Source organism: Macaca mulatta, chromosome 14, assembly GCF_049350105.2.
Source record: "Macaca mulatta isolate MMU2019108-1 chromosome 14, T2T-MMU8v2.0, whole genome shotgun sequence".
NCBI lineage: Eukaryota > Metazoa > Chordata > Mammalia > Primates > Cercopithecidae > Macaca > Macaca mulatta.
In genome coordinates, this window is record NC_133419.1 from 70,968,243 (window position 1) to 70,981,421 (window position 13,179).

The following is a 13,179-nucleotide window of genomic DNA, read 5'->3' on the forward strand; positions in this document are numbered from 1 at the left end:
AGATCATGACAAAACAACTGATTTATCCTTTTTGGAAGGTAGCCTAGGTCTTCTAGAAGAGGATTTGTCCTTAATGACTCACGAGAGTCTCATTCTGGAGGATAAACTAGTTGAAAAGTTTGTGGTTTTGTTCCTAATTGTCAAGAGTTCTTTTACAGTGCCCTAGCCTCTCAATAAAACTTTTTTTTTTAGGCCAAGGAGTAGAGTTGGATATGCTTTATATATCTTGGAGCCTCATTGTCTCTGATGTGCTTAATGTCATAAAGCACATGAAAACTCTCAAATATACATAGTTGATTCAGTTGCCTATGAAAAAGCCCTAGATTTATGGAACAACTATTTATCTTATAATTCCAGGGGGAAAAATGGGCCCAGGCAGTACCAACCCACTTCATCTGTGGCATACTGTGTCTCCAATATTGCTATACTTTAGTTGACTGAGCCTCTCTGTAGTTGTGAAAGTGTGTGTTGAACTTTAGAGAAAGTCCAAGAATCTCTTCTCTCCTCCCATCCTCAAAGATGGAGAGCACCATTATGAATTGGTCATACATAAGGACATCGTATCCACTATCATACAAAAAGGTGGGGTTTTCACTATGCTATAAGAGAGGGTTAATAGTCAATCATACATGGCATTTGTTATGTCCTTACTTTGGACTGCTTCCTTTGAAGAACTTGTGAGTAAAAACAGCTTTAGAAGCTCAGAGCCTGGTGATATGGTGTGGATATTTGTCCCACCCAAATCTCATGTTGAAATAGAATTTCCAACATTGGAGATGGGGGTTGGTGGGAGGTATTTACGTCATGGGGACAGATCTCTTATGGCTTGGTACTGTCCTCTTGAGAGTGAGTGGGATCTCACAAAATCTGATGATTTAAAAGTGTGTGGTACCTCCCCTCCCTCTCTCACTTTTGTTTTTGCCATGTGACATGCCTGTTCCTGCTTCACCTTCTGTCATGAATAAAAGCTCCCTGAGGCCTCCCCAGAGCCCAACCAGATGCCAGTGCCGTGCTCTAAGAGCCTGCAGAACCACAATCCAATTAAACCTCTTTTCTTTGTAAGGTGCAGGGGCCTTTGAAAACAGTATGCTGAGAATAGATAGGGCTCAAGGACAGTATCTCCAATTGAACTTTTAATGAACTCCCGTAGGCGCCAAGAAGGCGGGCAGATAAGGAAGAGCATAGAGACAAGGAACTGAGTAGAAGGTTACATCTGGGTAAAGAAAGTTTGTTTTGCATTGTGTTCTTTCTGCTGACGTGGGGTTTATGGAGTATAAATAAAGTGAGGCGGAGGCTCTGAGCGCGGCCGCCATGTTCTCTGTTTGTCTTTGTCTTTTGTGTCTGTTTATTCTCCACCACCCCCCGCACGGACCCCAATAGTAAGGTACCCAGCTTCAGGCATTTCTTATAGCAATGCAAGAACACCTTGCCTATCACACCTTGCCTGAACGAATGTTTGCAGCAAATGACTAGAAATTGGAGAAACCATTGATTTTCTTCATTCTTCAAAACTAGTATCTACTTCCTGGAGTTTCCCAGTCTTTTTCCTTTTATTATTATTCTAGTTTCATTCTAGATCAGGGAAGGGGGTCCTACAGTCCATTCTGACTCTATACAATTTGTCATTGAAATGGGGTAATGCAAAGCCTAATAACACAAGAGGAATTTGTTTGAAAGTTGCTGCTGTTTATGTGGGTGTGTTTTCTGAGGATTTAACAAAGATGTATGCAAGTACCCATGTTCCTGGTTCCCCTTGTCAGTTAAGATCTGACTTTATTATAGTCTATTTAGAAGTAATATCTCTCTTTTATTTCTTGAAATAAGTCTTTCACAATTCCTTTTTCTTTATTTCATAGACAAACATACTGAAAGGAAGGAAATGAACACAGGAGATCCATATTGAGTGTCATTTCAGACCTGAGAATAAAGACTTTTCAATGGACTCATCATGCACCTTCCCAATTCTTCTGAAATTGAGATTGCCACCTTCTTTCTGTTTGGAATGCCAGGGTTGGAGCATGCTCATGTATGGATCTCTGTCCCCATCTGCCTCATGTATTTGGTAGCCATCCTAGGCAATTGCACAATCCTGTTTGTTATCAGGACTGAGCCCTCACTCCATGCACCCATGTACTATTTCCTTTCCATGTTGGCTGTCTCTGACCTGGGCCTGTCCTCCTCCTCCCTACCCACTATGCTAACGATCTTTGTATTCAATGCCACGGGAATCTCCCCAAATGCTTGCTTTGCTCAAGAATTCTTTATTCATGGATTCACAGATATGGAGTCCTCAGTGCTTCTAGTCATGTCTTTTGACCGCTTTTTGGCCATACGCAACTCTCTGAGGTACAGCTCTATCCTCACCAGTGCCAGAGTTGCCAAAATGGGGCTGGTGTTTCTCATTAAAAGCATGCTCTTAGTACTCCTATTTCCTTTCACTCTTAAAAGGTTGACATACTGTAGGAAAAGCCTACTCTCTCATTCCTATTGTCTCCATCAGGATGTCAGGAAGCTGGCCTGCTCCGACAACACAGTCAACTTCTTCTATGGTTTCTTTCTTGCCCTCTGTGTGATGTCAGAAAGTGTGTTGATTGCTGTGTCTTATGTGTTCATCCTGAAGATGGTCATGGGAATTGGATCCCATAGGCAGCAGCTCAAGGCCCTCAACACCTGTGTCTCCCATATCTGTGCTGTGCTTATCTTCTATGTACCCATCATTGCTTTGGCATCCATGCACCGCTTTGGCAAGCATGAATCCCCAGTGGCCATGATCCTCATTGCTGATGCTTTCTTGCTAGTGCCACCTCTTATGAACCCCATTGTATACTGTGTGAAGACACAGCAAATTCGTCAAAAGGTTTTGGAAAAACTGGGTCTACAACAACAGTGTCAGTAAACATGGTACAAGATCAGCCAGGGTCAGGAGAGAAAATACCTTTCTAAGCAAAGTATTATCAATGATTTACCATTATATTTCTTAATTATTCATATACAGATGGCCTTTCTTGCCCATAGGTTTCACATGTGGAGATAAAAAATATTCAGAAAAAAAGTATGATTGATTGCATCTGTGCTGAACATGTAGACAATTTTTTTGTTATTATTCTGTAAACAATACAGTATAACAACTATTTACATAGTAGTTTTGTTGTATTTGGCATTATAAATATTCTAGAGATACTTTAAGGTATATGGGAGGATGTGTGTAGGTAAGATGCATATACTACACCATTTTATATGAGACTGAACGTCTTCAGATTTTGGCATCCTTGGGGTCCTGGAACCAATTTCCTATGGATAACAAGGGATGACTATAGTCAGTACAGCATATAACCTCTTTAAGAGCTCTGTGAGTAGGACTGACATGGATGTTGATAAGTATGTATTTGACAGTTCTAGAAAGTTATTGAAATCATGACTCAACACACTGATACAGCATTTTAGTTTCACAATTTATAGGACAAGGATAAGTATATGTGAAAGCAGGGATTGCACTCCCTTACAGACAAGGAATACCAAGGCACTGAAGATTAAAGGATATCACCCGAATCCAGTTGCTGGTTTTCTTTCAGGTGACTTTCAGACACATGGTATTTGTTGAGGAGCATTCAGTGAAATTTTGTGTGAATCGTTGATTTCCCATTTAAGTGAAAGAAGTCTATTGTCAGGTTGGTTAGCAATCCTCTCCCTTTGTGCCTTCCTTAACAGTGAAATAGGTAGAACCAGTAATTATTTTACCTTATCATTTTCACAGCCTTGAATTACAGCAATAAACTATTTCATAACATTCCTTAATAAAAAACAATTTTTTTCTATATTATGGCAAGATTCCATAAGCCACAGTTAACTAAAAGAAGGATGATTGTGCTCTTGGTAAGAAATAGGAAAAAATATTTTAAAATACAGTGTTTTTATACTGATATTCTTGATTAGCTGTTCTAAAATATATGTTCTAAAATAATGGTTCTTATGGTTGTTTAGGCATTTGATATTTTAAATTACTATCTAATGTTTCAATTTCACTAAAAGCTTAGAAATAATTTTAAGTTAGCATAAAATAAAGATACAATATTCAATATAGCACAATATGCATGGTTATGGTTTCATATTTTTAAAAGACAATAGCCAACTAAAGTTATTTAGATATCTCAAATTATTTTCTGTAAAATTCATTTCTTGTCTATCTTTTATTTGTGGTTACTTAGTAGTAGACAAAGATATAAAACATAAAATTTAGAATAAGTCAAACCTTAACAATTTTCTGCTATGAATTATTAGAAAACTATTATTAATATATATCAATGTTTTACTACCTAAGTTGAGCCCACAAGTAATTACTATTATTTCTGTTTCAAAGAACTATTTTGAAGAAGGTTCAAGTAGTCTTACATATTTCATATGGCAAAATAATCTTATATATTCTATGTTCCCAGGTGAATTTAGGTGAATCCTTATTGTTTGATAGTTGATCTTGACTAGATTTTCCACAACTTCATGGGGAAGGGAGGGACAATCTTGCTTATCTCCTCCCAGACTGCATTATTCAAGTCTTTTTCTGTGACCTGAAACATTCTCCATTTATGTCATAATTGTTAGTTGCATGTCTGTTTCTCTTAACTTGTATTTTGTTTCCTCAGAGGAATTGCATTAATCAAATTTATTGGCATGTCTCTAGCGCTTGTACAATGTATAAAAAATTGCATCTGACTAGTAGTCTAACACATTTCCCAATGTTTGAAAAACAAACCAAAACAACAACAAAAAGTCTTTAACGACTCAGAATATGTTGATAAATTACAAGCACACCAAACATCTGACATGATAGAAAACCTATTGCCAAAATAAATAGGGAGTAACTATAAATTTCAAGTCAATGAAGCTGTCCTGAAAAACAGTTCATGTTCTGCTCAACCACAAGAAAATGGAAACATATTTTCATGAAATAAACAACAAAGTTTTTAGTTTTTCTCCTAAACTCAGAAATTCAAATCTGTACTTGATGGAAATGACTCAAGTCATAAAATGTCAATAAATATTTCTGGATCAGAAGAGTCAGTAGGCTAAATATTGTCTGTTTCTCTCAATTATCCAGCAGGTTTAATACATTTCTAATTAAGTTTCCAGTAACATTTCTTTTGTAATTAGTAAAATAATTCTAAAAACAGAGATATAAGAGTAAACTGAAGAACATACAGTAAAAATAAGTACATTACAAACTTTAATAAAGCTTAATATAATAGTGAGATTTATTAAACAGCTGTAAAATTGTGCAGTTTACTCAACAAATCAATGAGAACAAAAAAATAGAATAATCACACTGTAATATATATCATATAAGATCTGAAAATGTGACCTATAATCAAGAAATATCAGAACTTTATATAAAATTGATTGAGTAGTCAAATAACACAAGGAGGAAAAATGAAAACCTATACAACATTTCGTATTTGTGTGCATGTGATTTTTATCACCCACAAAAATTAAATTAAGAATTAAGTACAAAGATAATTTTAAAATCTACTGAAATATAAGCAAACAAATCATGTATGGATGGGAAAAATTTTCTGATTAAATAACTGCAATGTAACTACAATGGAAAAGTGAAAAGAAAAAAAGCAACAAAGTCTCTTACAAATAATCCTTACGGTTGTGGTTTTATTCTGGGTTTGCCAACAGGCTGTCTGTCTAAAATAAAGTCTTTTGACCTTAATCCTTGTTTGGGGTCAGATGCTAGAAACTAGATATATCTTGGAATTCTTGCACTTTTGAATAATAGTTGTATTTTTTTTCCCTTTGATGAGGGTAGAACCAAAGATATATTTATTTGGCAGCAATACGAGAACAAACAGCATTACATGTATTTATTGAAAAACAATTAGTTATCTGCATAACATTGGAGGTCAAAATTTAGAGGATAGTGACAATAAAATGTACTTAGTGCTGACCAGGTACTAGGCATTGGGCTATATGTTTACCGGAATTAACAGTATTTACTTTTGCAAGAACCTGGAAAGGTAGATTTTATTACTTCCTCTTCTTCTGTGAGTTAGGAAGTTAAACACTTACGAAGTTTAATGACTTTTGTAAGAATATAGAGCAATAAAGTGTTAGAAACTTAAATCTAAGCCCAGTCTGTATGATTCCAGAGCCCACAGCTTCAGCCACTACAGTTGGCCAACACAAGGAGACCAACAGTTATTTTGCCTCCTTCTAAATTTAATAATTTATATTTCTGGAAATCAATAAAGATAATCAGAGATAGAATCAATATATATTTATAAGAAAATATATCAGGGTTACTGAAGTGTTAAGTAATAGGAAATAGTAGCAAAAACCATCACATACAAAGATGATGACATGTTATTCACCAATGCAACACAGCATCAACAACTAAGTGGTGTTTGCTAAACCCTGTATTGGTTGTTAAAGATTAAGTTAAACATAAGACACAGGCGTACTATCATGGAGTTCAGGTGGTGAAGAAAACAAGTAAATAAGTAATTAAATTAGCAAAATATGGTAATTTTAATCATACACCTAAGGAAGCATATGTAAAAGAATGGCAACAGGCCTATTTTGATGGATAATGAAAGCAAAGCTTCCTAGAAGTAAAATCTAATACAAAATATAATTTAATAGAGAATAATGAATAATAGCAAGTAAATATTTAAGACATACATTTGCATGTAAACCATTATCTTCGTATGTATGCCCATGTGTTTGTTTATTAAAAAAAGATTAGGTTATATACAGTCATGAGTCACTTAATAAGGGTTTTTTTTTTTTCTGAGAAATGCATCATTGTGTGACTATCACATAGTGTATTTACATAAACCTAGAGGGTATAGCCTACTACCTACCTGTGAAATAGCCTATTGCTCCTAGACTACAAAACTGTGTAGCATTTTACTTTACTAAATACTGAGGTAACTGTAACACAATGGTAAGTATTTATGTTTGTTTAAACATAGACAAGGTACAGCAAAAATACTGGTATTATAATCTTACGGAACTGCTGTGGCATATGAGGCCCACTGTTGACTGAAAGGTCATTACAGGGCACATGACTATATTATATAATTTCTCCGTAGGATTGCAAATAATTGTTATTAGATTTTAAATATTTTTTTTCTATTTCTCAATACATTCACACATTTTAATTATATATATGACACTCATAATCAGAAAAACTCCAAATATATAAAATACATTGCTTAAAATAACAAAACACAAATTCATAGCCTATTGACAATTACCATAGGGATGGAGTACATTGATGAAATTTTTTTGGTGTTGAGTGAAAAGGTTGCATTTTTAGTCAGGTATAAAAACTACATTTTTGAGTAATAGAAGATTAACACACATATAGCAGACTATTTTATGACTGTCATAAAACTGGAAGAAAATCACACATTTTCACAATTGTTCATCTAAAAACCTCTGGAATTCAATTATATTGTATACTTTAAAAGAGCCACATATCACTTGAGGTATTACCCTGCATTCAAACATAGCAATATTTCTGAAGTGAAAAGTGTGAAATAAATAAATTATGGTCCAAAAAATATGTTCACACAAGTTCCTGTTAGGTTTTTTAGCCAATAAATATTGAAACCAAACGTAAGAAAGAAAAAAAATTACTGTTTTTCCAGATGTTTGGAAACTTCTCCATTGCAAATAGAAAATTATTGATCTACCAGGGTAAACTTTTAGAAAAGTCTTCAAAAGAAGCAATTGTAAAGCCAGAGACATCTGAAATAACTGACGCAGAAAAGTTTGGATGGTTAGATTAGTGTGTGTTCTTGGATGTCTTCTCTGCCACAAGTCAATTTCAGGGTCAGAGACTCTGCCATAGTATGATACTCTCTGAGGGAAATTGTATGGCATCAGATATCTAGAAACTAGATATATCTTTGGGTTCTTGCACTTTTGAATAATAGTTGTATTTTTTTTGTTTTGATGAGGACAGAACCAAAGAGACATTTATTTGGCAGCAATGTGAGAACAAAAACGTGAAAGGTAAAATACTGAATTGTGGTATAATAGAATACAAAGACTTCCCTCTGAGTGCACAAGGCCAAGAAACATTTTAGCTACAATAAGGGACTTGGAGTTTGAAAAACTGAATTTTATTTATAATTGCATTACTTTATAGGATGGTCGTTCACTTGTTTTTCCTCACCTAAAAAATGTGTGAGTCCTGCCACACGCTTTTATGTAATCTCAATTACCTGAATATAATGCATAAAAGGAAACTCATGCAAATAATTTTAATTATAAATGATATGTGATTATTGTTGGTAAAGGGAATTGGAGCCCAAGCAAAGCAAAATCACAAAGTTGTCAGTGCTTTTGAGCTGAACAACGTAGCTTGAAAGAAAACTGAGGTCAAGAAACCAGACTGGGGCTGGTGTTCCCTATCTGCCAAGGAATAGGAAGGTGATATAAGGGGAGGAGACAGGTGGCTCAAATCAGAGTACCTGCTTGGTTCACAATGCTAAGACATGAGTTATCCTAGGTCGGATGAAATTGTCAAAACTGTAGAAAAAAAAATTGAAGAATTATCTTCAGCTCCTTAACAACTCTGCACCTGAGTTTACTTCTTCACAAAACAAATGTTATCAATAAAGGCAATCTAGAAATTCCCTATTAAAAAGCATCAAAGCTACTGTGCAATTCTAGAGTGATGAGTATACCAGACGGTAGAAGCAGTTAATAGCTAGGTAGACAATTAACAACCCAAGAAACAAGAGCAAATAGAAAAAAGCTGCAGCTCTAAGAGTCAGCAGCGGAGTAACTGTGGACTCAGGATTAGAACTATATTAGAATATATAGGCAATGAGAAAATAATGAAAGTCAATGTGTAATTTTATATATTGGATGGATTGGAGGTATACAAAGTACTAACTAAAATTGAAAAGTATCACTTCTACTAAGAGGAAGAGGGATTAAAGAAAGATAGAGGTATAGAGAGTATATTTGTAAGAATACAGCGCTCTCTAGAAGTGACACCAGGAACTGAAACCGATGTGTAAGATTTTCCTAAAGTTTTTAATTATAACTTTCTACATCTGTGTCTTTGTGAGCATATGTAACTTCTCCTTTTACCAGCTCAAGTAACAACATTTATTGCCTCACTGGAACTGTCACCTCAGGGGAAAAAAAATTGTTCAGCTGGATGTGAAAATAAAATTGTAATTTATTTCTGTTCTAAAAACTATTGTTTTAAAGGAGATAATTAAATTGTTCTACTATATTAAAGTGACTTTATTTTGCTTTTATATGCACATGAGTCATGTCATTGTTTAAAATGGTTCAGGGACATATACTCAATTAATTTGGTTTTAAATTATGGTATTAAAAAAATAAAACTCTTTGATAAGCTCAGGGGAAAACTACTGTCTTCTTCCCACTCCTAAAATTCAATTGGAATTGACTCAGCAACCAGAATGCCTATGGATAAGACTGCCCCAAGTCCCTTTCTTTCCTAAGCATAATTCAAGTCCTGACAATTTCCTACCTTCAATCCCATCTTCCTCTAAGACCTCTCACATTAGGACCCCATGAACCCTTGGATTGGAGCAGCTGGAACATAGCCTGGCGGATTGTCTTGGTCTTCAAGCTGTAAATGATAGGGTTCAGCACAGGTGGTAAGAGCAGATAAATATTGGCCAAAGTGCTACAGAGCACCCTTGGGGTAGAGTGGAAGAGGCGGTGTGCCAAAGAGAGGCTGATCATTGGCACATAGAAAACAGTGACCGCACAGATGTGACAGACACAAGTGCTGAGAGCTTTTTGTTGCTTCTTTCGGGCCACAATGCTCAGAACAGTACGGAGGATCAGGACATAGGAGAAAAGAATAAACAATACGTCAGTGCCGTTCAGGTATAGCTGAAGAAACAATCCCCAAAAACTGCTGATCCAAGGTTTGGAATAGGTGTATTTGATCACTTCTGGGTGGTAGCAAAATGGATGGGAAAGCTCATGACCCCCATGAAAAGATGCAGTGTTTATGGCTACAACAACGGGAAGTAAGAAAACTACTGGTCTAATGCAGATGACCAGCCCTATCACCAGGATCATCCTGTCCGTGAGGGTAGCAGCATAGTTCAGTGGGTTACAGATAGCCACGAAGCGGTCAAAGGCCATGGTTACCAGCACCGAGGACTCCAGCAAGGAGAAGGCATGCACAAAGAACATTTGAATGAAGCAAGCTTTAAAGCTGATCTCCCGTGCATGAAACCAGAGAACACCAAGCACAGTGGGAAGGGTCGTAATGGTCAGGCATAGATCAACAGCTGCCAGCATGGAGAGGAAATAATACATGGGCTTGTGGAGTCTCCGCTTAGTAATGATGACAAGAAAAATCATACTGTTTCCCAAGAGGGCAATGGTGTAGAGACAGCATACTGGAATGGAGATCCAGACATGAGCACGTTCCAGCCCAGGGAATGCAGTGAGGAGGAAAGTTGAGGAAGACGAAGTGGTGTTATTGAATATTGCCATGGTTGGTTGAAGACACTGAACTATGAGGAAAGAAAAATAATTAAGATTCTTTATATATATATCATACATTTAATTAGTCATTTTACATACAATTGTAAATTTAAGGTAGTTATTTCTCTTCTGTTTTAAAGACAGGAAATGGACCCAGGAGGGTTAAATAGTATGTCTAGACTAAAATAGTTAAAATACAGATTCAAATTCAAAACCAAATTTACTAACTCCAAAGTCTATTATTTTTTACTAAACTTCTGATGATCAGAAAGGCCAGGCTAATGAGACAATTTGGAGAGCTGAATGTTGTAATTTCCTTCTTTTAAAATACAAAATCTTTTAATGTCCTCTTATATTTGTATATGATGTATAGGAGGGATGGAGATGAGAAATAAGCAAAATAGAGAACTATGTTCTCATGACTCATCTAAAGAAGAATGTTTGTGGAGTCCAAGTGTTTTTAAAATTATGTATAAAAGTCTACATATGTTTGTATTGTTTTTGTCTTCATGTGCTGATGAATGCAAGGGGCATTTGGGGGTGCAAAAGTAACTAAGCGATGAGATGCTTATAAAGCAGATGTCAGTTGTCCTCTGTTCTTTGAATGGTATCTCATAAAGGCAAAGAAGAAATGACACTGGATAACGCAAAGGGGGCAAGAGGAGAGGAGACAGTGGCTCAGTTTGCTGCTGGGGAAATTTTCCCTGTGGAATGGAGACAGAAGAAGCAGCAGAGGGCTTTCTCTCTGTGAGGTCATACACTCTGGAGCCAGTGGTAGGTCAAAGTTCAGTTCCTAAGTTTATCAAGGTTTTCTCAACATTGCCAGCTAACCAGAGCAATATGTAAGTGCTTTCTCTCTTCAGGTACAAGTCTCCATCTGACTGGCCAGGAAGAAGGTAGCATCTGCCCATTCATATACAGAAGACCAGGTGAAATTGTTTGAATAACACTCACTCAACTCAATAACGGAGTGACCCAAAGATCACCATCCCTATTTTCTGGCATCCGTAATGTTACAGACCCATCCTCATCATTTACCAACCCCTACCTTCTGTTAATTTGTTAACACTGAATTATATTTCCTCCACAATTCAGAATATACCCTGAAAGTTCCATGACATATTAAGCTAAAACTACCCTCTGCTTCAATCTTTGCCCCACATTTTGCTTGGACCTTTCACGTGGTGCTTAATAATGAGGCACAGCTGATATTGGTAATTTATATATGTGAGTACCATGTTCTTATTCTGCCAGAAGTTTGAGTTTCTTGAAAGTTTGGGCAAGCATGTTTTTAATCTCTCAATGCCAGTTACTAAAGCAGGATCAGGAAAAACAGAAAGTTTCATTTACCATCATTGACTGATTACCAAACAATTATGGCCACAGAAAGGGAGTTTTGAGTCCTATCATCTTTTGCCTTTGTCTCTTCTTTCTTCTCCTGTCTTCTCTTTCCCTATCTCAATTTCTTCCAGTATCTGTTATACCCCTCTCTTTATTCATCCCATCTTACTTGTAGTTCCCATCAATTTATTGCTTTATCTTCTTCCTCTCCTTATCTTACCATCTCTCATTTTTAAAAAACTCTCTCCCCTTCAGTTTTTTTTCCCCATATTTGCACTCCCGCCTTACCTGGTCACATCAGCAGGAAACACCACCAACTTCTCTTCAGTCCCATAACAGATCAGGGACTAAAACAGCTTCCAAAAGTGAGGGCTTTATAGGCAGCCTAGTAGAGTCCCCAGGCAACAGGGAGCATTCTTGATTAGTAAGCATTCTGGTTCGAGTAAGAGTGATGGAACCCATCTGCAACTCAGACATATCTCCAAGAGTTACCTTCAAACCCTGCTCCCAGGCCCAAGCAAACCCCATCCATCAGGGGCTGGGAGAAGAGCCCTAGCCCTGGAGGCTGACAGTAATGGATATCTGCAAAAACTGCCTGCCTGGGTCAAATAACTATAACCATTCCTCTTCACTCAGCCTTAGGCTAACGACTCTCAGCCAGGAAGGCTCTCTGAATGTCAGAGCTGGATTAGGAGAGCAGAAAGAGTCATCCCATTGTTCTCTGTTTTCAATATATCCTCTTCCTAAGAGGTCTCATTACTCTCCTGCCCGTTCATACATCCCTCCTCTTACACAGGAACTCCTCCTAAGAATCCTTCCCATTCAAGTCATATCTGGAGCCATCTACCTTCTACGCATAAGCAACCTAACATTTGATGAACACATAATATGTTCCAGAAACTATATCTTTCAAATGCATTGTCTTAATCAACCTTATGAGTTAAGTATTATTATCTATTATTTCCCAGCTGAGGAAATTGAAGCTCAGAAAGATTTTTTAATAACTTTGCTGTCTAAAAGTTAGCAAGTTGCAGAAATGGTACTCAAGCCTATTTCAGAAATGGTACTCAAAATTTTGAAATAAGTCTTATTTCAAAACTTTTCACCTTAACCATCATGCTAGACTACCTTCTAATGTCAACTGTTTCCATTCGGATCTTCAGGAACTATGGTTTAAATTCATCGTCCTTAATCTGTCAGTTTCATAGATTGATTTCCAACTGTGTGCCCACATATGGTTTAAGCTTAGTTTAGTCTGGAATGCAACTATTCACAGTAGACAGTCAATTAATAATCCTGATTATATCTAATCTACCCTGGCTTTTTATACTTTCCCCCACC

General features: G+C 36.5%; 3 protein-coding genes across 4 annotated transcripts in view; 1 reads left to right on the forward strand and 2 right to left on the reverse strand.

The window, feature by feature from the left end:
- The window catches only part of MMP26 (matrix metallopeptidase 26), a 368,531-nt gene that overhangs the window by 106,368 nt on the left and 248,984 nt on the right, over positions 1-13,179 (reverse strand). The window lies entirely within an intron of this gene.
- LOC716640 (olfactory receptor 51A7-like) lies at positions 1,949-2,896 on the forward strand. The gene has a single exon (XM_001107484.3). The coding sequence runs from the start codon at positions 1,949-1,951 to the stop codon at positions 2,894-2,896; it is 948 nt and encodes a 315-aa protein (XP_001107484.3).
- Positions 9,523-10,506, reverse strand: OR51T1 (olfactory receptor family 51 subfamily T member 1). The gene has a single exon (XM_001112257.3). The coding sequence runs from the start codon at positions 10,504-10,506 to the stop codon at positions 9,523-9,525; it is 984 nt and encodes a 327-aa protein (XP_001112257.5).